The 27375-nt window shown below is 34.3% G+C and overlaps 1 protein-coding gene across 1 annotated transcript in view; it reads right to left on the bottom strand.

Annotated features, from left to right (window-relative positions):
* Positions 1 to 612: 612 nt before the first annotated feature.
* Lmbrd1 (LMBR1 domain containing 1) overlaps positions 613 to 27375 on the bottom strand; it is a 94076-nt gene continuing 67313 nt past the window's right edge. The window contains exons 10-16 of the mRNA XM_063227041.1: positions 21836 to 21900; positions 21424 to 21526; positions 20835 to 20939; positions 18609 to 18758; positions 17185 to 17263; positions 1342 to 1433; positions 613 to 1165 (exon numbers count right to left, since the gene is read on the bottom strand). Of these exons, the coding sequence (XP_063083111.1) occupies positions 1052 to 1165; positions 1342 to 1433; positions 17185 to 17263; positions 18609 to 18758; positions 20835 to 20939; positions 21424 to 21526; positions 21836 to 21900 (708 nt within the window). The 3' untranslated portion in view covers positions 613 to 1051. The remainder of the gene's footprint in view (positions 1166 to 1341; positions 1434 to 17184; positions 17264 to 18608; positions 18759 to 20834; positions 20940 to 21423; positions 21527 to 21835; positions 21901 to 27375) is intronic.

Raw genomic sequence — 27375 nt, 5'->3', positions numbered from 1 at the left:
AATTTAATGATATTTAACTTGAATGGCTATATGTTTTCTATATGAGGTCTAATTTATGAACTAAGTTACAATAGTAATGTGATTTTATTTCATTATCCAGAATGTGTTGAAAATATTCTATTGATATTATATAGCTTTCACTGTATCATTTTAAAATTTCAAATCTTTAGGATGAACCATTTCTAATGTAACGTCATATTATCTTAAAGCAATTAGCAAACCAATTTTTAGGATTATTGTTGACACTTTTACTTATACTGGAATATAAATTTCAAGGTCATCTATAAAATAAATGATACCTGGCAGGTATGGGGCACACACTTGTGCTCCTCGTACTTGGGGGCTGAGGCCAGCCTGGGCTACTCAGTGAGCCTGAGCCCAGCCCAAATTACAAAGTGAGCCCTGTCTCCAAAAGACAAAAAGATACCTACAGGCGTGTATATACCTAAAATGCTCCTGTAGAGGGATATCTAATGGATTACTATTTGAACAATATAACATATAACTTAGGATGCCAGTCTAAAGCAGTTTGAAATTTTTAAAATGAGATCTACTGATGTACCTAATGATTTTATGCAAAAAAAAAAAAAAGAAAAAGAAAAAGAAAACAAGTTGCATATGGGAGTTAACATTTATTTATCAGCTCTGTTAATACTGTTTTTACACAATCAGAGATCGATACTTCAAAATTCCACATTGCTCTGTATATACTAAAGCATGGATACAAGTGATTTATTATTATGTTTTTAAAAAGCAACAAAGAGAAATATTCTGGAAGATTTTAATCAATTTAACACTATTATTCATTAAAGTTTTCCACAAATGTTTCCTCACAACGCATGTAGTTTTTATATTTACATAGTAGTATTACAATTTTAAATGTTAATCTATGATACAATTATGTTACTTCAGAAAACATAAAAATATATTTCTTTTTAATGGTCATGCTCTCATTTTTGATGAAAGCGCACTTATCCTAAAATTACTTTAAAACTGCAGAAATGGGTAACAGGAATCCAGTCAGCTTTATAAAACCTTTAAGACAGGGCTGTCAAACAGAATAGGCAGAAGGCTCCTCATCACTTAGGTCTGAGTCTTCATCTACTCCTTCAATGACAGACTTCTTCCCTTTACAACAGGATACAATTAATCCGATCACGAACACCTGTAAAATTAAATGCCCTTGGGTTATTTCTCAAATCTAAAATCATTCAGAAGTATGCATTTAGAGTTCAATGGCAGCACTGCGATACTAGTAGGCAGTGAAGATACACAAGGGGCTTGCTAAACATTTAACTTCAAAAAGGAAGGTCAGACGGTACCTGCAATAGCTGTACTTACCCCAAGAAATGCCCAGTTACCAAAATAGTATGCAGCACTAAAGAACCAGAACTTGTGAAGAAAGAGGTACGTCCGGGTAACAGTACATTGATCTAAAAAAGCAAATGAAAGACTATGGTAAGAAACTTTCTTAGAACTGACAAGTTACTTTGCACTAAGAATGTTATCAACCAAAGCTTGTTACCAAGATTATACTGCCAATGAGTGACAAGAGACAGGACTGAAATTTAGTTTTTCTGAAGGCCCACTCTCAGTTACCATATTAACCACTCAATATTAGGGTATATTTTTAAAAAATGAATGCCAGCACTGTAATCTGGATCATCAGTATTAAAAATGTTATATTAGCTAGTGTAAATTAATTGAAATGGAAAAATTTCAACTCGAGTATCAGGAATATCCTAAAACAAAACAAAAGTAAAATTTATAAATAGCTATCAAGAAACAATGGACAAAGTAATCAGAGATGGTTAGTACTAAGTTACAATTTTCTAAGTTCTCAGGACACATCAAACTTGAGAGGTTTTTAAAATCTTTTTTTTCTTTTTAAAGAATGCTACAAAAAGACAGTTACTTGTAAAGAAATACACAAATCATTACTGTTAGGCTTCTTTTTCAAGCTCTAGATAGCAGTGACATAAAGCACATAGTTAACATAAATTACACATTTTCTTAAAAAAAATACAATTGTTATGCCAGGCATGGTGGTGCATCCCTGTAGTTCCAGCACTTGGGAGGTTTAGGCAGGTGGATTACCATGAATTTTGAGCACAGCCTGTGCAACACAGTCCAAAGCCAGCCTAAACTATGCAGTGAGACTCAAAAATACCTCCCCCCAGAAAGTAGCTGTTGAAAAGCAAAGTCATTTATATATATTGGCACAGATATAGAAAATGATATCTAAGGAAATATTTGCTTATTCAAAGCACTTGGAAAGGCCTAGGTAGCACAGTAAGATGTAACTGAAAAATTACATTTACTACACGATTTCACAAATTTCAGAGAGTCTTTATTCTTTACAAAAGCCTCATGTTACAAGGCCTTTTCAGTTGATTAATTATGAAAGATGGTGATTTCTGATTTCTGCGTAAGTTGACCAAAAGCAGGCAATGACACAACATCCTCTATGCAACTAGGAGACCAACATCACATTCTACATATAGTTGATTAAGAAAATACACCTTTTATTTTTATGAACTATCTTCTCAGCTTCAATAAGGGATATTTTTTTACAGCAAAATTTAGCTGGGAGATTTTCAGTTAGTCCAGCTTGTGGTTGTCCAGGTATCTACTAAACTTTTTAAATTTTTGTGGCTGACACATGGTTTTGTGAAATGCAGCAATTTGGTTTTATTTTCCCAAGATATAAGACTTGCCACATGGCTACATAAAGATTTAGATAATCTCATCTACTTGAGGCCCTTCCACACGTCCTTTGGAGTGAATCAGACAAAGCTCTCTTTTTCTGGCAAGAAAACATGTAATCGGACAGAGAAGCACCCTCTTGTTTCCGTCGGTATGAATCATCAGTCTAATTCCGTGGATGCCCAAGGGCTTCTTTATATGCTTTTTCTCAACAAACAGAAAAATCTAGAAGAAATATTCACAATTCTTGAAGAAAACTGGAATGTTATCAAGCAGCAGTGGCTAAACCCTTCCCCAGCCCCCAAACAGCGCCCAGCTCCTGAGAGCCCAGAGCAGCACCCGCACAGGTAATGCCGGCCTCACGGGTCTCTGCTGCTGCCATGGTTTATTCTGATTCCAACTGCAGAACTTAGTTTAGGGTGAGAGTAATTTCACTTTCTATTCTTCCATTAGATAACCCTGACTATATTAAAGAAGAGTACTCACAATCACTCATATTCAATATGACTGTTAAAAAATTCACATTGTTAACACATTTTCTAAATCATTAAAATCTGACAAGATTCCATGGATATCAAAACGAGACAATTTTAAAAGCAAAGTACAGACAAAACTGCCCACTACTGTAAAAGCAAAGTCCAGGCTTTTTAGTCTGACAGACTTGGAGGTGACTGTCACGGGATCCATGCATACCAGGACAACGCATCTCAACCGCTGGAGCCCGCATGCTTCTAACGCGGGAGCATCACTCGCTCTCCTCCCAGGACCACTGTGAGGACCACTCAAAGCACATCGAAAGCCCAGGAAAACCAGAGTTCAAACTAATTTCCTTTCACTTTTTCTTAATTATAAGCAAATACACGATAAAGAACATGGAAGTACATGTCCAACTTCTCGGTATCTACCCTCCAACCTGTTCAAATGAGAAGGGAAAAAGGACAGGTGAGGGGGAAGGGAAGCGAGCGAAAAGGAATTAATAAAAAAAGAATGGGAGGAAAAAAGTGGGAACGAAGCTTTGATAAAAGGAAAGGAGACTGGGGAAAAATTGAAATATATTATGTAGAAGTACAAATTCCCTATGACGAATTGTATGACAAATATATATTAATAAAAGTTAAAATAAAATTTAAACAAAAAAGTACATGTCCAATAATAGCAGGAAAATAATTATTCAGGGAGAAGTATTTTGACTACTTGTACATATTTGTTCTTTTTCTTTACACATAATTCAAACAGACACAAGTAGACCAAGTGAAATTCAAATGTATGCACTTACAGGGTACACTGCTAACAAGTATATGTTCTTTAAATAATTGGATTTTTAAAATATATATTTCAAAAATGAAGAGATATCTAGGCTGGGAACTATGCAAAAAATGCTTGTTCACATTAAAAATAACGAGTATTTTCCATGGCCTGAGTATTGCCTGAACTCCACTGCACAAGTATAAATCTGTTTTTTAAAAAAGCCACTCAACCTTGTCAATACTACTAATGTGCAAAATTTAAAAACAGAAATTCTTTATTTATTTCCATGTTTAAAGATATTTTGAAAATCAAAACTTCAGTGAACTAGAAATTTAGGAACAGGGATTATAAGAGAGGCTGAGCTGGTAGAATCAAATAAAATCAAATGATTTTCCCCCAGAGGTCTAATAATCCACTCAGTGACATTTCAAATTGGCTTATACTTTGATTCATCAGCCCATCACCAAAATCTGTAAATATTTTCCTCATCATACTGCTTACATGTATACCACCTTTAAAGGTCTTTGACACAAGATTTCTAAAATAATACAAAGGTAAAAATCACTGTTGGTGCTCTGCTTTGCTGAAAATACGCTAAAATAAAAATATATACATCCAAGTAAACATGGCTTTTATAGTTAGCTTTATATACTGTATTTACCTATACAGGGTGGCACACACCCACAGAACACCCTTCTGCTAAGCTTCATGCCACTTCTCCTAGTGGGGGGGGGATTACACACTGAATAAACGGAGAGGAGGTTGCTCTGTCATCATTTGCTGACTTCCAACTGTTCACCTGATATCTATGGATTTCTTTTGACATTTATCTGAGAAAATAACATTAATATTTTGCACTTGCTTTTACCTTCAAAGTAAATTTAAATCGATAGATGTTCCATTTAGGGGTCTATCTTAAAATCAGAAGTGTTCAGGAGACATCTGACTGTTGCCACTCATAAGGACATATAAAGGTTCCAATTAAACAAAAGACTACATGTTAACAGTGAAAAATAAAACATAATTCCTTTTGCTTTTTGATAAGTGGTTATACCAAAAAGATCAAAATAGAAAGTGTAAGTAAGATCTGAGCTACATGAATAAAACTGACAGTCTTTTCAACTCCACTATTACTACCTTTCCTCCAACTCCTCCCACATATCAGAGAAATTGAGAAATATAATTAAAACTTTTTGTCATAATTAGCAGTCTTTGTTGATTTACCTGATAACTTGTATGTTATATATTTCTTTTTAGACCCCTTATTTTTAATCTATGCTGACTGCCACTAAGGTAACTACAGTTATCAACTATAACAATTAGCACCTTTTACTTTGAACGTTCTTTTAAGTTTTCATAACAGGGCCAGGGAGATAGCTCTGAGGCGTAAGTGCCTGCCTGGCAAGTGCAAGGTCCCAAGTTTGATTCTCGGTATAAGTAAATAAATAGTATTTAGTGTTGATTTAAATCATGAGCCACTATAATGTTAAACCCTCACTTGACATAACTTCATACATAATTACAGTATATATTTGTACTTATTTATTAAACAAATATTTATACTACCTATGCATAGAGAAGACATTTGAGAAAACTCATGCATGTTCCATGGAGAATATTAAGGCAAGTATCTTTGTTTCACCAGTGACAACAAACAAAACAACAAATCTGGTAGAAAATGGAATTATTTGGAATGTTACTTCATATTTCATTATTGGCCAGGACTGTACTAACTAGGATCCAATTGCTACTGAATATTTATAAAGGACACATAAATATTTTTTGTTGTTTTTTTCCATACAGGGTCTCACTGTATAACTCACTATGTAGTCTTTGGTCAACACATTGGGTTTCATCTAACAAACAAAACTAAAAAGCCAGATGAGATTGAATATATTAATATTTTCTTACTTTAATGACACTATTTAAAAAGAAAGACAAAACAAAATAAAATGTGGTTCAATTTATAAAGTTGTCTTTGAAGGAAACAAAGATTTCATTATACTTTTTATGCTCAGGGTGCTCACTTATAATCATATAAAAAGATAGGATAATAAGAATATATAAATGACTATAAATCAAAAGAAAAATGTAAGAAACAGAAATGCACTGGGAATTCAAAGGAAAAATAAAGAATGTTTATCTGTTTGAAAATATTTTAAAACAAGGACTGACTTAGAACTTGTAAGACAGTCAGGATTTCAATTAATGAAAATGAGAAAAGTGGTATAAAGATTGCTTGTGACATATCAAGACAATAACTGAAAAATCAAATGTGAAAAAGATGTCCTTGTCTAGAAACTGCATCTTAAAAACCTAGAAACTTGCAAGATGGATTAAATAATGCTAATCCTTAAATCCTAGGCTGAATTTATCAGATGATGACGTGTAGAGGACTCAGGGTTTTTACTGGCAAGCTGGAGTAATCAGAATACTCTGGAACAGTGGCTCCTATGATGCCTGTAGGGATCTCATCTTCGGTCTGTTAACATGAGCTTCCCTTAGAATGAACATTTTACTTATATCCAAAGGTCAAATATTAAGTATTGGCTAGTGTAGTAACTCTTCTAGTAATTTAGTTACTTTTCTGGTTGCTGGGACAAAATAAAATACCCAATACATAAAGTTAAAGGAAAAAAGGTTTATTTGGCTCATGATCTATAGAGGCTTCAGCTCATCTCCAATGCTTGGTGCAGAGCAGAAACAACTCATGGCAGGCAGAAGGCAAAAGGCAGCAAGCAAGCAGCAGGCTGCAACCCCAAGTGACAAGTGAGAATACTAGCCTTCTTTCTGCCCCTGGTATTTTATCCAGACTCCCCACCCTTAGGGTGCATAGCACTCAAACCAATCCATGGACCAATTCAGTAATCACACAGACTTGGTCCCAGCATCACACATTTCAGAGCCAGCCACGTGAGAAGCCCCAGATTGCAGGAGGCTTTGCTGAGGACACAAGTCATCACAGAAACACGGGTTTTAAACAGAAGTAGAACGTGTAAAACTCCGTTTCCTTTGCTTATAGGCCAAAGTTTGAGGGAAAGGGGATTTTAAAAAGTCACCTGAATGCACTGGATGTGACAAGGCACAGTAACTGCTTAAACGTAAGTATTGCTAAGTTACCTAGACTTGGAAATAAAATTTCTAGGAAAAATCAGAAAGTCGAGAAGAAAGCAATATTCTATGTTCTGAGAAAAGACAGCACAAAGAATTTAAGAAACACATTTTAAAAAAGTCTCAGTAACTTCCTTTCCCATTCCTACTGGAAAGAACAAAATTCCTCCCTAAAACCTGTTATCAGAGCAGGACTAAGTTTAAAACCAGTTTTGGATTAGAAGAATAAAAGGGAAAGTCTCCTACCAAATTCAAATGATCTTGAAAAATAAGCTATTTTAATCATTTTATGGTCGGGGTAAATATTTCCTAGAGTAAGAAAATAAATCATGTTTTTTCCTCTAAATATTGTTTAACATAGTTAATCATAATTGTTTAACATAAACAATCATGTTTTTTCCTCTAAATACTGTTTAATCTGCACGCAGAATTATTCAGCATAGCACCATTACGTTGGTGTCAGCTAACTAGATTGCACAGGCTAAAACGTTTTTAAAATGTATTGTACAGCAGTTGAGAAATGGTTTAGATTTCATAATGAATTGTTAGAATTAAATATAGCATTTTGAATGGACAATATGCTGAATTTGACAAAGTGAATTTGGAAAACTACCAGAAATATGAATGCTAGATTTCTGGTGCTATCACAAACACTGTTTTAATTAGAGAATTTGTTTCTGCTCATAGCTTTCAAAGCAAAGGCTTCACATGAGAAAATATAAGTTTCTCTATCCTGTTTGCATTTAAATTGGTGAGTTATTTAAAAATATGAAAGATCCTTCAATATCTTTTAAATTACAATATGCCATTAGAGGAGAGGTTTAATTTCTGAAATTTTAATATGTTCTTTGTGGATTTAAACTGTCCTTTTGTATAACAGCCTCAAAGAAATGTATCCTGTAAGGCTAGTCAAAGAATGGCTCATTTTACATGACGATGCAATTAAATCAAAGTTTATATGATGCTAAAAAATTGTTCCAGAAATGATAGGAAAATATAGAGAATTATTTTGCAGCAGATTCAAAAATAAAAAGTAAACATTAATTCACTTTATTCTAAAGTTGTCATTTAATCTAAAATCGTTTAGGGAATCGGCAGTAGCAATGTGCTTTTTTGTTAAAAATAAATTGTGATTTTGTAGGGCAAAATACAGCACGTTGAATCACTGAGATTATAAACTTAAATTTACAGAATTTAAAAAAATACATAAATGTCAATATTAAATGCATATCAGGGTATAAATAACAGTGTCTAGTACCACCACAGTAGTGTTTTAGAAGTCTCTTCTCTGTCAATTTCCTATCTTGACATCCTAACAGCTGGTATTTGTGATGGCTCAGACCAGGCATGGCTCCCATGGTCCTGGGCTCGGACAGCAGTTTGCTTGCCCTTCCGGGAGGGGAGGCCCACTGGAAGGAGGCCGGTCACAAGCCGGAGGGTGCATATCTCTGCCTGCTCCTCTCCTCTCTCTGCCTCCCACCACCATGATGAGGGCAGTCTTCCAATCCCAGGATCTTTTGCCACGCTGTTTATCCCTCAGGACCTGATGACCATAGCCTATACTTCTGAATCTTGGGGCCTTCTTTTAAGTTGTCAGTGTCAGCTATTGATGCAAAAGTGACTAAGACAGTAAAAGTGTTTAGAAACAAAAGTAATTTGGGTGGTATAAATGTCTCATGTTGTGTTTTGTTTCTCTTTTATTCTCTCAAAATGTACATTTATTATGACATTATCTCTTAATATTTAATAATTTTAAAAGAGGAGATTCTCTTACATAGCTGTATTATAGGCATCAAATTCATGAAATTTAACGTTGCTACTGTTTACAGCCTATTTTCCAACTCTGAGATTTATTTTAGTAATATTCTTCATAGTATTATCTTCTGGTACAGGATCCAATCCAGGATCATGCACTGCATTTGGTTATCTTGTCTCTTTAACAGCCTTTCATCTGTAAAGTTTCTCAGCTTGTCTTTTATGACACTACTTTCGGGGTAGGGGCTGAGATAGACACTCACTGTTCCCAGGTTGGCCTCGCCCCCTGGAGTGCTGGGATTATAGTCAGCCCCCAGTCCTGGTTTACCACGGACACTTCTGAATTACACAAAACAACTACCTTATTGCATATTCTTCACCTTCAGTTTGTCTGACATTTCTTCACAATTTAATTCGTGTTATTCATTCTTTCAGGGGTGGCATTTCGTAAGGCACACATAGCACATTTACTACACGATGTTAATTTTGATCACTTGCTATAGATATTCCCCAGCTTCTCTGGGGTATAGCTACTACCCCTCTCATTGTTTAAAATAATAAACAACGTATGGAAAGAACTCTTCATGGCTTTAATCTGTAGCTCCCTATGTTAAATTTAATTTCAATTAGTACTGTTATATTAATCTCCAAACACTGTACTTGTGTTATTTACAAATCTGACAGGGTTTCATTTAATCATTGAAAAAAGTTTTGTATTAATGCCTAGTATTTTGAACTGTTTTAATTCCTTTCCTTTAGTTAGCTGTTCTATAATCCATATTGATAATTCCAATTCAGGTCTTTCCAAGTCTCTATTTGTACTCAGTCTCTTGATGATTATTATGACTTGTCTCCAGATGTCCCACTCAAGTCATGTGATTGGAGGTGAGGCTTTTCAGAGGTGACTGGATCTACAGTATGTGATACTGGAATTGACTCACAGTGCAATTCTAGGGTCAAGGGCACTAGGATTAAGGGTGTGACTGCTACCTACCCTTAACAGCCTGGATAAAGTACAAAGGATGGAAAGAACTGTGGTCCTCCCTCGCTTGCTTTTCTATCTGGTGTCTGCCATGAACTGTTTCTCCTGTGATGCCTGCCTACCATTCACCCTGCTTTGGAATCAGCTGAAATGCCTACAAATCATGAGTTCAACAAACTCATGATTTTTCTCCTTTGACTTTGGACATTGAGTATTTTGTCTCAGGAAGGAGAAAAGTAAGACAAGAATCTTTCTTCTAGCCTCATAGCTTCACTTTCCATCCATTCCTAACTAATCCAGCGTGAACTTTCTCCAGAACTTTAGGTCCAAATCAAGATCTCCATGTGAATTTTTAATAGTAACATACAAAAATGGTCAAAACTAAACATTCTCAATGAATTAACCACGAAACTGAGATATGAAATTAATAATACATTCATTTTGCAAAATATCTTAAGAGGAATTAGACAAACTGTAAGTTCCTCAATGTCTTTTAGTACAATTCTGCATTTTAAATATATATAAAATAGAGATCAAGAGATAGAAATATCTATTAGTAATTCCCGCATGCTTTTAGTTCATGTGATTATCAGTATGTAGGATTTTAAAAGGCTGCTGAAAAAGTGAGGCTAAAAAAAAAAAATCCAAACTAAAACCACAGTAAGATAAGGAATTTTCCTCACTTAAAAATTTCTTTACTTAATTTTCAGTTACTTAAACTCATCCTAACTTAGTGAATTTATTCTCAGAGGCCTAGGATTTGATACTTAACTCTATCTCCAAAGCATTAACATGACTGGCCACTGGACATGACATATACTTGGGTATTAAAGTGCTATAGTCTTTGAGTTCATCTCTCATTTTTCCAAATGTTATGTCTTATCCAATAACCTAGTTTTAGCCTTTTGGCTTCTGGTCTTTCTTTCCATTGTCTGTGACTTTCATTCCCTGTAGCTCCAAACCACAATTTCCACTTTTTTTTTTTTTTTTAAATCTTTTTGAGACAAGGTCTTGCTCAGCAGCTTACACTGACCTTGAGCTCACTTTGTAGCCCAGGCTGGTATTGAATTTGCTGCCTCCACCTCCGCCTCCCCAGTGCTGGGATTACAGGCATGTGCCACCACACCCAGCTTTTCCACCTATTTAAAAAGCACTAACACTGCTTTATTTTAAAACTTTAAAGTGCAGAAGATATAGTAGTGTTACATTTTCTATCATTCTATCATTACATTTCTAGAAATGTAAAAGAAAATAAAGGTTAAAGGAAAGATAAATTTGTAATCCAAATACTTGCATTGAAGAGCAAGTCTCACACTATCTTTGCAATGTTTAACACTTATATCTTAGAGCCCTAGTTTCTGCATTTGTAAAAAAGATGGAGGTTATCTACTTAGACGGTTTTCTTAGTGTTTTCTCTTTGGTAATTTAATTCATGTTTTAAAACTTATTTACAACTTTTATGGCCTTTATCCCAATTTCTTGGGTTCCATGTAAAAATCTGGGGATGTAAGAAGATTCTATCTTATAAGGCTAACATATAAAGTCAAACGCCAATACATATTTTACTTTATTAATTTTCCTTCACATGTTTGTTAATCAAAATATTTTTAACTTTTGTTTGTACTTCATATGTGTAATAATTCTGCTTTAGCTTTTAATTTTGTCTTCTTGGGTTTTTAATTTTCTTATGATTCATGTAGTTTGTTATAACATTATCAGTTTCTTTTTACCTAATTTGACTACCTTACTAGTAACATCATATCCTCAAGTTAAAGGTTCTTCTCTTTGTATGTTAACAAATATATTTAATCAGCATAAACCTGTGAAAATAAAGTCTGACTTATAGACAGTGTTTCATTATGTTATCTTAATGTCCAAAGCAGACAATAAAAATCTACTTCAAGAAGAGATAAAAATAATTCAATGAGGCAGCAGGAGTAAGACTTTGGGTTCTTGGATTTAAAAACATAGTCATTTGGGAACATAGTGTCTTCCTCTATGCCTCACTATTCAAATATTCAGTGCTCCTGCCACAATTTATTGTTACATTAACACATCAAGTTTATGTTTTTGTGCCTTGTTAATTCATGTTTCTCTTTGCTCAGAGTATCTACAGATTGTTCGGTTTGTTCATTTTGATTTAACTTATTCTTTGGAGCCCAAGTGAAATATTATACTGTCACCTGGGTAAATCATTATGCTCCTCTGTATTCCCACAGCATTTGATCATAATTTCATTAGAGCTGACCTGTTATCTCCTCTTCTATTACAACAATTTGTTTTCATATCTGATTCCTATTAGGCCATATGCTTTTTCGAAGGCTGGGCTTCTATAAGTGTTTTCTCTGACATTTTCTCAAAAATATAACCCAGAACTTAAAATGTATATCATGTTTGTTCATTAGGACATGGTCTTTAAGTTTCCTATTTTCACTCAAATGTTTATAGCTCCCAAATGTACATATTCTTTTTAATAACTCTGTTTATTTAAAACTATCATATTCAATGTACATGTCAATTATCTATATACTAACACTTATTAAGTAGTAATTAAAGAGCAAACAGAAATGTAAAGGTCACTCTTCATATACCAAATCTGATTCTTAATTTGCTATTGACTCATTTTAAGCATAAAAACTCTGTAGGATATTTGCCAGAATAATTAAATACTCATCATCTTAATGGAATTTTATAAATACAGTAAGATAGTTTTCATAAGATTCCTAAATCTTTGTGCTACCTAAACTGAAATGCCCTCTGTCATATTCTTCTAAGTATGTAATTGCAAATTTAATATTTAGACAGGTACTACAGAATAATAAAAAAAGGTTTGGAGAAATAAATCCAATCTATACAGCTAAAGGGCATGTTTTTGTACTGCAAAATAACATGTCAAAGGACGAGTCAACTGAATTGTTTAAAATATTCAGTAGTTCAAAAAGAGTCATTTTAAACCATGGAAAATTAGATCAGACCGAAAAAGAAAAATATCAAACTTTGACTCTTAAAAAAATTGTATAGACAAGTATCATATGACTAAGGCTTGCTGACTTGTAATATACAAATTCATTCAGTTTGGCAACATAGAAACATTTTAAAGTTAATTTTACCAGCACAACATGATTTTGAAACCATAGTTTATTTTTGTTTTTCTGCTAAGGTTTCAATATTACTTTAATAATTTGAGGAACAGAATCTACATTAGATCTTCAGGGTCACTGCCTTCTTTGTTTAGAAGAAAATACAAACAACACTTTTCATTCAATGCTCATCAAGCTAAATATAACAATCCAAAGCATTAACTGTTAACTGTATTTGTAATATGTTTAAACACTGCAAAATAAAGAAAAATTTGGGACTATATCAGTAATAAAGTAGATTGGGAAAATTAAATGTAGTATTTATCCACATGAACAATATTTTAGCTATTATTTCTTCATACGAAATAGAGTTATCACCACTGTATTTGCTTATCTCGATTTTACTTTTCTTTTGAGTTTTAGTCTCTTCCCTTACATCCTATACATTTGGAATTTTTGATCAATTCATTCTTTAGCACTCAACTTGCATTGTGCTTTCCATCCCAATCCTATCTCCCTTTCCCAAACAATCTAATCCTGGATGAAGCACAATTGTATCAATTATGCAGATTTGTTCAACAAACATATAACAACTGCATCTCTGTCCCTTTACATATTTACCTGTCATTATCTTATCTTCACTCAGATCCTTCTTTTACACCCTTTTTTAGGCTATCAAAAACTTTGATACTTTCTCCAATTGTGTACCTCATGTTCTACCTAAGTCTCAGATTTCAATTTATACTTCACAGAAAATTAAGACAATCACAAAAAATGCCACTTCCTGCCCACTTCCAGACAGTAAGAAATCATTCTGAGTCCACATCTTTTCTTCCTTACTTGAAATCTAAAAGCATCTATGTTCCTTTCTAAAACATTCTATCTTGAATATTTTTAACAACAATTCTACAAGTGGATGATACTGTCCCATTATTTATCCTTTCTGACAGTGTTCTTCAACTGCTCTGCCAGTTCTACCTATCAACCCACAGTCTCTCCTAATATTTAAAAAGTCCTGGACTCTGTATGCGTGCCTTCTCCAGTTTCCACTCAGTTTTTTCAGTCTATATTAAAAATTTTAGTAAAGACCAATATAATCTCAGAATACTTTGTATTCCTTTTTATGCAATTAGTTCTCTATCAGTATTTCTAGTCACTTATTCCAAAAACAGATAAGGACTCAACTAAAAATTAAACTACACACCGGGGCTGGGGATTTAGCTCAGTGGCATAAGCGTCTGCATTGTAAGCAGGCCGTCGTGAGTTCGATCCCTGGTACCGATAAAAAGGAAAAAGACAAAAAGAAAAAAAAAAATTTAAACTACACACTAATTTATTTAATGAACACACACATAAAAATCCTCAGGAAGATACTGCAAATAGAATTAAATGAATCACCAGAAAAGATCATACACCTTGACCAAGCAGGTTTCATCCCATGGATGCAAGGACAGTTTGACGCATGCAAATCAATAAACATAACATACCACATAAACAAAAGGACATAAATCACATGATCGTACCAATAGATACAAAATAATTTTGATACAACAAAACAGCCATTCATGATAAAAACCGTGAAGAAAATAAGTATTGAAGAATCTTACGTCAATCTGGCAAAAACCATTTTTGACAAACCAATGGCTAACATCATATTAAATGGGGAGAAGTTGGAAGTTTTCCTTATACAATCAGAAACAAGACAAGGATGTCCACTGGCACCACTCCTGTTCAATAAAGTACTCAAAATATTAGCCAGAGCAATCAGGAAAGAGAAATAAAAAAGATATGTACAGAAAACGAAGAATTCAAATGATTATTTGCAGATGACACAATCCATGGAAGAGCCAAAACACTTCATCAAAGACTCCCTGAAATCAATAACAAAATTCAGTAATGTATCAGGATACAAAATCCACACACAAAACTCAATAGTGTCCTTGTACACTAATAATAAATTTACTGAAAAAGAAATTAGGAAAAGAATACCATTTACAAAAGCATCAAGAAAAATTAAAATACTTTGAAATTAATCTAATCAAGAAAGTGAACGATCTCTAAACTGAAAACTACAGTACTCTGAAAAAGGAGATAAAAGAGAATATCAAAGCAGAAAGACAGCTTGTCTTACTAGATAGGCAGAATCAACAGCAATATTGTGAAAATGACCATATTCTCAAAACTTACATAGATTTAATCTGATTAAATTCAAAGTACTAGCAGCAACCTCACATAACTGTAGAAAACGATCCTAAAATTCAGATGAAACCAGAAGAGCAACAGCGAGAGCAGAAAGAGTAAAACAGGAGACACTGCATCCAGGTATCAAGCTTTCTTACAAAGCTACTTTTGTAAAAGATAGATAAAAACAATATGGTATCAGCACAAAACAGGTATGTGGATTAATGGACTAGCGCACAGGATGTACAAATAACTGCAGAAACAGTGGCCTTTCACAGAGGGTTCCGAAACACAGAATGGAGAAAAGACAAGCCCAGTTAGACAACAGTGCTGGGAAAACCAGAAAAGTGAAGCTAGACTCTTATTTACTTCATGTACTAAACTAAAATCAAAATAAATCAAAGACCTGAACATTAAAACAAAAATGCTTAGCTTGATTGAAGGTAGGTAAAATTCTTGAACACATAGGCATAGGCGATGACTTTTTGAACAAACCCAAATATGAAGAAATAACACTGTAAGTCACCAATTGAGAGCATATAAAATTTAAAAGCTCTGTATAGCAGAGGAAACAAACATTGGAGTGAGGAGACAACCTACACATTGGGAAAAAATTCTTGCCAGTTGTACCTCAGACAGACGGCTAGTATCTAGACTAAAGAACTTAAAAAAAAAAATTAACCTCCTCAAAACAAGATTCAATTAAAAATGAAGACACTCTTAGAAGAAGTACATATGGCCAATAAATACATGAAAAACTGTTCAACATCTCTGGCCATAAAGAAATGCAAATTACAACACTGAGATTTCACATTACTTCAGAGAGAATAGAACCATCAGGAAATACACAATAATAAGCGCTGGCAAGGCTGTGATGAGAGAGAAACTGTCCCACATGGTTGATGGAACTGTGAACTACAAGCAACATAAAAATCCGTGCGGAAAGTCTTCAAAAAATTGAAACTAGAAATTCCCTTGACCCAGCTATTCCACTAAGACATATCTTAACAGTTACAGGCATCCCGTTACAGTGATACATGCATACCAATGTTTTCATAGCAGTCCTATTTACAATAGCCAAATCTTTCATCAGCCCAAATGTCTATCAACTGAAAAATGGAGTAAGAAACTGTGGTATCATACACAATGGAATACTACCTTGCTATAAAGAAGAATAAAGAAAACATTTGGGAGGAAAATAGATGCACCTTAAAAACATAACTTTAAGTGAAATAAATCAGACACAGAAGCTTTAATATTACATAGTTTCTCTCATATGAAATCAAAAATATAGTTAAAGATCAAAATAAAAGATAAAGGGAAACACGGAGACAAATGGGAAAGGGGACTAGGAGGAAGGGGAGGGAGGAGAGGGATAGAAGGACATACCAAAACAAAAGAAGAAGAAAGAAAAATAGACGATGTGCCATGTAAATGTAGTAAATAACCACAATGAATGTAGTGATTATATGTTGCAAATATGAACAAATAAATCAATTAAAAGTTAAAAAAGATGGGTCAGGGATTTAGCTCAGAGGCGTAAGTGCCTGTCTTGCAAGCATGAGGTCGTGAGTTTGATCACCTTACCAAAAAAAAAAAAAAAAAAAAAAGTTAAAAAAGACAACAGTTAACTGTGATTGTGAACAGACTTGCATGGATTAAAAGCTGTTCTAGGTCATAGGTCATTTTGGTCTCAGTACTAAACTAAAGTTGGGGTTTTTTGTTTTTTTTTTTTTTTTTGGTACCGGAATTGAACTCATGACCTCGCACTTGCCTAGCAGCTGCCTGTACCATTGACCTAAATCCTCCGCCCCAATGTTCAAGTTTTTTTAAAGAAAAATCATTTAAGAATAATTTATTATACCAATAAATGTGACATATAATAACGATCTTTTGTTACTTTTGAAGTAACTATGTAACTGGTAATGGTTCATTCCTTAATCAGAATTATGCCATCACCAAGAAATTCTGTTAGAAACTTGCCAACTTGTACTTGCTAAAAGCTCCTTTGTTACCACACATTAAAACAAATGCACCCAATGATTAACACAGCCAAATGTCCATTAATTCTTTCCTAACAAAATTATAAATTCTAAGACAGCTGGATAAAGGTCATTTTACCTTCAGGGGCATCTGCATCACATCTCTTTGGCACAGAAAGGGTTGAATTGTTTTTATGGTCATCAGAAGTTACATTGCTCTGAATGATGAAAATATAGGTAAATTGTAAATGTTACATTAGTAAATATATTTGGATTAAAATATTTACATTATGAACTTTATACTGTTTTCCATTAGCCATATTCTAATAGTAATATCCTAAAAGGTAAATTTAATGCAAATCATGATCAGAAGAAAATGAATTAAGGTAAATTTAATATAAAGGCCTTTGGAATAATCGTTTAGGTTCAGTCCTTTAGGTTCAAGTAACAGAAGTCTTTCCTACAACACACTTCTGGTCCAAACATAGCATCTAAAAAGAAATGGAGTACTTATTTTTACACTATGAACTGACAAAGAGTATTCCTTATCTATGTAAAAGCAAAATCTATTTATAGAAAAATGTTTATTAAGTATGACACAGCAAGCTAGGTACAATGGAAGAAGCAGGGAGAGAATTCAAAGTTTCTGGAAGTGACATACAAAGTCCCGTGACCCAGCAGGGTGCTTCCCAAGCTCTGGTCATTCATTAACCTCCACCAGGACCAGTGCTTTATCTGCTCCATCTACACTATTAACTACCTAATATTCTTCAAGAAGCTAGCTTTTTAACAGTTAGCAATACTGTGATTTTGAGTAAGGGGTTGGTGTGACTGCTACTTTTTTCTAATTACATGTTAATAAAAAATAAAGGAAGTACAGGACAGATGGAGTAGCCTGGGCAGACTGGAATTCAGTTAAACTAATACGTGAACAAGGATCTGAAACATGAATAGGATATAAATTGTTGAAAAGTACAGCAAGAAATATTGAAGAAAAGGAAACAAACTAATCAAAGGTTAAATCAGATATGTATATTACAAACTGTCAAAAGCCAAATAAAATTAAATACCACAATTGGTTTTTTTGAGCAATCAACATTAAAAAGTGAGTGGAACAGATAACAGTCATGCTAAAAAACAAAGCCCACTATAACACACACACACCCAATACAAAAAATATCTATTATCCTAAGGGATTCATAGTAGCAGTGAATACATATAACTGCCCAACAAAACATTTTTTGGAAGTCATACTGTTAAAATTACTTGAAATAGGATTTTAGAAGAGGCATTATGAGTTTTAATAAAGAGCTAAAATAAAGCCCAGCAGCTTACCGCCAGAGAATCCATTTAAGAAAAAATTATAATGAAATTCTGTGCGCTATTTTTAAAAAGTACGAAGCAAATATTAAATATGTTCAAAAATGGAACAAAAACCCAGTTTCAGCAATATTAAATTTAATCTGATGAGTTAATATGCTGGTCATCAAATTAAAATTTACCTTTTTCACTATCTTTAAAATATCAAATTTAAAATAATCAAATTTTAAATATAGCACTTACCTCTATTAAGTAATTTTGACTTCCATACATAACATACTGGGGAGCAAGACTATAAATCATGTAGCTAGTATGAAGGACAATCAGCAGAAGTATCATGCAGAGAAATAAGAGTGCCTGAGGTCTGGTTCTACCTCTTCGGATTTTATATAACTGCAAAGAAGAAAAGGATAAAACTTCAGCAATATGTTATATTTGCAAAGCATTATGTCTGTTTTTGTATTATGGGGAATGATTTATACAGTTCAATCAATGATTCCTTTGATGCAAAATAAGTACTAAGAATTCTTCACCATTTCAAAACATTATAAGAACGAAAAAGATAATTCTTCCCACATAAAGCTTTTAGATTTAACTTTATGTTTAAAAATAATGGCACAGCAGCTGTATTCAAACTATTCTACAAATGACACATTCAAAATCAAGGACCCAGAGAATTTATTACTGTTCACATGATCACAAGGTTTCAGAAAAATCTTCAAAACTTACTGTGTAATAGCATCTGTTAGAAGCTCCCAGAGCTGAATTCTGAACTACCCCTATTTCTATCAATGGGTTATGAGTTTAAACCATATTAGTAGTGTATTTATCATTTTATAATACATTTCTACCAAGGAAAAAGTAATGTTACATGCTTAAAAATAATCATTTTTTAAAAGTAGATAATGTATTAGCAATCGTCAAAATGAAATGGGTGTACTACATACACAATATTATACATAATGTAAACTTTTTGAATAAGCCATTCACTGCTAACCACCCAAAAACTAGCATATAATGAGTTATACCCAATCTTACTATTATTAACGTGCAAATTAAAGCAGGGTAGATGTTGAACCTAACACTTCTGAGCTATTAAAACAATTTTAGATTTCCTCCTTCATAGCAAGAAATCTTTCATTAGTTCCAACTACTACTTAATTTAGTTTTCACTTATTCACAGCTAGAAGTAGTGTCTACATAATTTGGCTTCATTTTAATTGTTAAATTCTCTTAAAATGAGTATAAGAAAAAAATAACCAGTCATATTGTTAGCACTTACATCTTAAAATATCCTGCAAAAGTCTCATGTTTGGAAGATGCCTGGACCAAGAGGGTACTAAATTTATCACTGGAGAGATCCACAGCTTGCTGCATAGCAAAATGTGCTGTTAGAAAAAGGGTGTCACTGGGGTGTGTCTTTGGAAGGGCTATAGCCTCTCTCCAACTCCCCTCATCTGTCTGTCTGTCTGTCTGTATGTCTGTCTGTCTGTCTGTCTCTCTTTGCTTCTTGGCTGCAACAAAGTGACTACCTCTCCTACCCCAGGCCCTTCACCATGCTGCTTCTGCCTTGAAGCTAGCCAGCCACGGATGGAACTGCCCTGAAAACTGTGAGCCAAATTAAATATCTCCTTCTTTAAACTGTAGGTGCTGGTATCTTGCTCCAACAACAGGAGAGATGCCCATTCAAAGCTGGCCTTTGGTATTTATAGAGGACTGATTCTAGTACTCACTGTGATGCCAAAACCTGAAAATGCTCATGTCTTCAGACTTTATGAGAATAGTGCTGTATCTGCATATAACCTATACATATCCTACTGTGTGATTTACATCATCTCTAGATTATTGCACTAATTAACATAAATGCTGGTAAGTAGTTGTTAGGCTATCTTGTTTAGACAGTAATGAAAAGGAAAAAAGTCTGCACATGTTCAGTCCCACTGCAATTTTTTTCAAATATTTTTCTGTCCATGGGTCATTAAATCTACAGATGTGGAGTCTACAGATATAGAAGGCTGACTGTAGTAATCATTTCCTCCTAAAAGGGAGGGCTTTCTTTTGAGATTCAGTACGTCTACTGTGGTTCAAGGTGCTCTCATGCAGTCATAACTGAAGGAAATAATATGCCTTTTAGATAAGGTTTTATTAACCTTGACACAGTTGACATGTGAGGCACATTGAGTCTCTTGCCTTGTGCACTACAGAATTCTATAGCATTTCGGGCCCCTTTTCAGGAGATGCCAGTAGCACTCCCATTGTGACAACAAAAAATGTCTCAGAACAGAGGACAAAACCAGTGCTGTTCAAAAAGTACTCGTGTGTTTTTCATGATGTGAAAAAGCTAATATTCCTTATCATGCCTGGTATCAAAACCTAACATATATTGCTGAATATAAGATAATATGCAATAAAGGAGATCATACACAAAGTAATGAGAAAAGTCAAAATAATAATGCAATATATACTTACTCTAACCCAAAAGAACCATATGCCAATATTTCGAATTCCTGCCATTGAAGTAAAAATGAAGTACATAATAATTATTGTTATAAGAATATAATCAAGAGGGAAAACCTAGAAAAAGATAAAATCAAATTTAATATAATACATAAATTATGAAAGCTCAACAAGTAATGTAAAATTAGTTGAAAATTCATTACTTGTATTTGATAAATGTTTAAAATAACCCTGATTTAAATTAGACTTTTGTGGTAACACCATTAAAAATAGAGAAATCCTCAAAATTCCTTGAACTATTATCAAATCATATAGTATAATTATCTCGTAAGAAATCCTAAAACAAACTCAACTACAAATTACATTTATATATGGCAAATTTCACTGTATATATGAAATCAAATTATGTTTAAAAGTCTCGCAATATTGATATAATCATCTGTAAAGTAACATAAATGTAGAAATCATGTGTAGGTCAAAAGTCACATTAGCAAACAGCAAAAGCACATGTCAAAGGAGTGGAAAGCTTGCAGAATGAAGTATTTGAAATGGAAGAGTCTGAATGCTTGCTGCAGTATAAAATGACGAATATTTTACTCACTGTCTGCAGTATAGGCAAAAGCATATTCAGTGGATTAGTCAGATTAGCTCCAAAAATTATGAAACCAGAATCAATTCCAGCTGAATGGAGAGCTTTATCTAAACTAAAACAAAAACATACAAGAGTGAATCAATGCTACACTATTACATTTCCAGATATTTAGAAATAATATCAAGGAGCATACAACTGCAGCTGATCAAAGAAAACCAATTGAACCTCAGAGATATTGTTCAAATGCAGTAAGAAGAAAAATTATTATTGGACTTTTAGTCATTCTTTTGTTGATGCTGGAGAACACTTTGGGTAGAATAGCTACTTAGAATGAACTGGTTAATGGACCAGGGCACCAAAAACATGTACTATTACACAGAATTTGTGTAAGTGCTTTAGAAAATGTGTCTGTTGTACTTACTTTGACAGGAAGAGAGAAATTACAAACAGCAATGCAACTAAGATGAAAAATATTCCCCAAATGATCTAAAAGCAAAAATACATTTATTACAACATAGTACTAAAAGCTGATATTGAAAGCACAAAACCTATTAGGTTCAATATGAATTGCTAGCATATAACAATTTTCTAACTAAAGTGATTCAAGACACACTTTAATTTAGAATACAGTCCCTACCATTTGCACCTAAATTTCAATATGAATTGAGACTGTTTAAGAATCAACATACAAAAGAGACAAAGCAGTTCTAATGTTTTCACTAATAAACAAACTTTTTCATGACTATAAAGATGTTTTTCCACTACACTCAAATATAAATTTCAATATTCAAGAAAAGTATTTAATATTGGGGATTTAGCTCAGTGGCATAAGCACCTGCCTTGCAAGCACGCAGTCATGAGTTCAATCCCTGGTACCAAAAAAATAAAAGTATTTAAGACTAACCTCCTACACACCTACACACACATGCCCCACACACCAAGAAACCAACCAATTATTATTTCTCTGTTAAATAAATAGGGAAATAGGAAATAGGGAACATTTTTCCATTGAAGTAACACTGTATATAGTGGTTAAATTGTATCTTCACCTAGAAAAGTCTACATAAGTGACACTATTCCTAAAGCACTGAAGTAACTGCCAAGTAAAACAATGTTTCTGTAGGAAAATGTGTAAGCTGCATTTTCCTATTTTTTCAACTTTTTATTAGGGATATAAGAAAAAAGACACCAGAAATGAGTTTCTAGAAACTATGCCCCCCTCCAAAAGAGGCAAAGTTTACGTAGCAACAGTTCAGAATTCTTAGTCCCCTGATGACTTTACCAAGTTCCAGGGACACAAGGGCTACGTGACAGGTGAGTGAAAGGAAAAAGAGAGGCATACTGCACACAGGTTACGTGCTTTCGGCTTCTCCCTTGACTGGAAAGAACAGAACTAGATGAATAAAATCCTGAATGTTAGGGAGGTTTCTATCTTCACACAATTTTTGGGGGGTGGGGGAGGATCTTTTTAAGACAGGGTCTCACTATGCAGTTCAGGTTGGCCCTTAACTCACTTTGAAGCCCAGGGTGGCCTCAAACTCACAAGGATTCTCCTGCCTCAGCCTGGGATTACAGATGTGCGACACCACACCTGGCTTATCTTCACACAATTGCTGAAGTATATTTCAAATGTTAAGGGAACAAAAGTAGTAAAACAACTACCTTGCATCCTACCTGGCGTATAAAGGTGATTTTTGAAAGTGATGTTAAATATTTGTAATTTTGGGCCTTATTGGGAAGGCCCAAATAGAGCAGGTAAGAAGTAGGACGAAGGAGTCTACTGCCATCTCTTGAAACAGCATTTACAGTAAGAACATAGCAATCAGTAATACTATATTATCTACTTTTATATACTGAGATTCTATGAGACTTCATCATTGAAAAATTGTTTTAACAATAAATTTGAAATGACTTCTTTATAGTAGTAAGTGTTGATTAGTAGAGAGGGTATAAGGGAGTTAAAGATTCTTTTCCATGAGAGTTAGGTAATTATATTTGACATTTAGGTAAAATAGAAGGCAATAGCCTCATATTAAGGATCAACAAGTGAAACATTACTTCCGGATTGTTTTCTTAAAAATACCTAATAGCTTGTATCATTAAGCAGTATAATTGCCAAACTGTAAGTAATAGGTGAGGATTATGAAATAGCACTTGAAGTTAAGATTCTCTTCCCTTGATTGTCTAATTTGGCAAAAAGCAAAAATTACAAAAGACCTTCGGCTAGCTTTCCAACGGTTGACATGAGTGACCCAGAGTTAGACTGCTTGCTTAGTTACTTATAAAGACACAGAATAACTGTAAATAATATAAATACTTTATAAAGATCCAGAAAACCTCGCATATTTAAATATAAGAATTTAAATTAGCACTTCTAGAATCGTGCCAATGGTGATCCTAAGTCTAGTTACTATTTCAGTTTCGCAGGTTACTTTATATTATTTTTAACGATACTGGGAAATGAACCCAGAGCCTGATACATGCTAGGCAAGCACTCTGAAATTAGCATATCTCCAGTGATGATGTCAAAAAGATGACATCAGTAAAAATAGTGAAATAAAAACCTCTGAAAAAAATTCTCTTCCAAAAAGAACAGTAAGAAGACTGGTCACAATCAAATTTTCAACACTGAAAATCAACCAAAGACACACAATAATCTAGTAGCACTTACTCAAGAAAATTAAATGAGTTTCTGAACACTAGGCACTGAGGCATCCTAACATGCTCTGGTCCAAATTCTGCCTCCCTAATCTTGTGGCAGCCTTGAAAAACGGTGACAAAAGCCATCCCCTTAGGAGTCACGTGAGGAGCACTTGCCCAGAGAACTGCCATTATTGCACTTGCCTAACGGTTCTCAGCAGGCTCTCCTGCAAGTCTGTATTTGACCCGCATGGCATTCACACTGCACCAAAGCCTTTTCCCCAAGACTTTTGTCCAGAAAAAAAGTAGTATGAACTTCATGTTCTCAAGACCCACTGGACAACAGACCAAATTAAACAAAGCAAAAGCTTAAAACAAAAGTCTATGGAATGAGGTATCCACAGAGGTTGTGAAAAGTTCTGACATATTTTGGGAAACAAGGAAAATCTCATGAATGCTCAGGGCTGTGTGCATGATCGACAAAGGTCTAAGAAGGCCTACAGTCCCAACTCTGCCTAACACTGCAACTCAGCACAAGAAAGAAGTGAACCAACACACCCAGAAAAGTAGAAAAAGCCTGGGAAGCTTAGAAGTTCCAGGTGTTAAAAAATCTCTGGCCAATCGTTAACAAACCAACTGGGCAGGGACTACAGTGACCACATACAAGGAGTACAGACTACAAAATCAGTTCATAAAGGCACTAAACAAATAAATAATAACATAACAAATTACCACATGATTAAAAATTTCCAGGTTTTAATAACAACATCAAAACATTGAGACAGACCAAATAAATAAATAAATAAATAAATAAATAAATAAATAAATAAAACAAAAGAAACAACCAACCAAAACAGGATGGCTGAAATAGCTAACAGAGCAGGGAAAATAATCAATAGGCACTTTTTAGGAAACACAGGCATTGGATTTACTAGACATTGGATTTACTAAAAACTTTAACCACTGTTTTAAATATGTTCAAAGAACTTAAAAAAAAAACCCATGTATCAGCAAATAGCAAATACTAATGACTAGGTAAAAACTTTCTTAAAAATTAACTGAAATCCTGGGAAAGAAAACATTAAAAAGGCTATAAAAAGTTCATTAGAATACAAAGCAACAGATTTGAACAAAAGGAAACTTAGTGATATGAAAATAAATGGAGATGACCCAACCTGCATAACCCAAGAAACAGTAAAGAGAGCTGGGCGTGGTGGCTCACGTCTGTAATCCCAGCACTCGGGAGGCTGAGGCAGGAGGATCAATGCAAGTTTGAGACCAGCCTGGGCTACAAAGTGAGCTCAAAGCCAGCCTGAACTATATAGAGAGACCTTGTCTCAAAAAAAAAAGAAAGAAAGAAAGAAAGAAAGAAGAGCCTTAGAGACACATGGGATACCATCAAGCAGACCATTGTAAGTTTAATGGAATCTGAAGAAAACAGTAAGAAAACAAATGAACACACAAACAACAAAAAAGAGAAGACAGAATGGTCAATGCCTTCCAAACTTGAAGAAAAACATTAATTTCTATACCCAAGAAGCTCAAACTCCATATAGAAAAACTCCAAGACATACACGTAGAAAACTGAAAAGAAAGAAAAAAAAAATCCCACCAAACCACAGTGGGAAAAGATTCATCATGTAAAAGTGATCTTCATTCCTTCAAGAGCCACTGAAATGGGAAGACAGTGGGGAAACAAATGGGATAAAATGAGGTGCAATGAAGCGTGGTGAGTAGCTCCATGGTAGAATATGCGTTCAGCATGCCAGCACCAAAAGAAGAAGAAAAAATTAGGTAAAATGGATATATTCTTAGACACACTGCCAAAACTAACTCAAGACAACAACAAATCAACAGAGAGCTATAACAAGTAAGATCCTGCAGGGTGTGTATAAATATTAATTCTAAAATACAAAAATTCTGAGTTTTTCTTGGACCAAGCATTTTTCTATGAGTATCTAGACATACTATTATTAGGGAATGAATATGTCCTTAATTTCTTATGTTAAAACCCTAACTACCAATGCAATGGCGTTGGAAGAGCTTTCAGCAGTTAATTAGGTGAGAGGTTATGAGGATATGGCCCCCGTGATGGCATTAGTATCCTTACAGAAAGAAGGATAGAGACCAGAGCCTGTTTGCTTTCCACCATGCAAGGACCCAGCAGGAAGGCAGCCACAAACAACCCAGCGAGAGGGCCAGGGAGCTCACTAGGCCTGAATCCAGCAGCAACTTGATCTTGGACTTCCCAGTCTCCAGAAGTCTGAGAAATACATATCTGTTGTTTAAGACACCCAGTCTAACATAATTTAATAATCTGGGTTAGAAAGTACATTAAACTCTGTGTGCACTGAAGTGAGGTGGAATGAAACTAACCCAAGTCAAATACAAAGGGATACAAAGGAGACAGGAAACAGAAGTTGGGGTACAGAACTCAAGGAATAAAAATCAATGGAAGCAGAAGGATATTTTAAAAAACAACTACCATTTAAAACTAAGTATAGAGCTTGGCTAGCTGGGCATAGTGGCACATACCCACCCAGAAGCTAAGGCAGAAAAATCGTAGCAAGTTCAATGGCAGCCTAAACTACATACAAGAGTCTGGCTCAAGAAGAAAAAAAATAATAAAGAATAAAGCTGTGCTAAAAATTGTAAGACTGAGACGTCTCACAGTCTCACTTCTACTCATTAATCATTAGTTTCACTTCACATCCTGTGACTCCCTCCAGCAATGACGTATGCTACTGTGCCCGGGGAAGGGCTTCAGACATATGTAATAATTAACGAGAACACTGTTTCTACCCCAGGCAGTATCTGCAACATGGATGTTAGTGTCCATTAAACATAACAGCCTGAACAATATTGTAAACACTTTTTCAAGATATGATTTAACAATACAGACAGTGCTTGCATTCATTTTAATGGCTGTATAACACAGTACTTCCTAGTGTGGAGGTTGTAATTCACTAAGCCAATCCCCTACTGACTGACAATGGCAATTTACACTATGTAGTTATTGGAAGCAATAGTGTGAGAAAAAGTGATTTCTAAAACTGTTACAGATTTTATGTTTAACACATGTTTAGGTATATAGAAAAATTTAAGGTGCCTACAGAAGCTATTATCTAACCTTTGCCCCACATAATTTCTTCTACTCTTACCATCTTGCCTTAGGGTGGTATCTTTGTCATAGGTGATGAAACAGTACTGATGCATTATTATTAACTAAAATCTTAATTTACACTAAGATTCGGTCTTTGTGCTGCATATTTCTATGGTCTTTGACAAATGGATACTGTCATGTATCCATCCCTCTGTCCT

The sequence above is a fragment of the Cavia porcellus genome, unplaced genomic scaffold (genome assembly GCF_034190915.1).
Source record: "Cavia porcellus strain 051 isolate PalLab524CR breed Dunkin Hartley unplaced genomic scaffold, mCavPor4.1 scaffold_16, whole genome shotgun sequence".
NCBI classification, from domain to species: Eukaryota; Metazoa; Chordata; class Mammalia; order Rodentia; family Caviidae; genus Cavia; species Cavia porcellus.
This window is presented reverse-complemented; position numbering and strand designations above follow the sequence as displayed.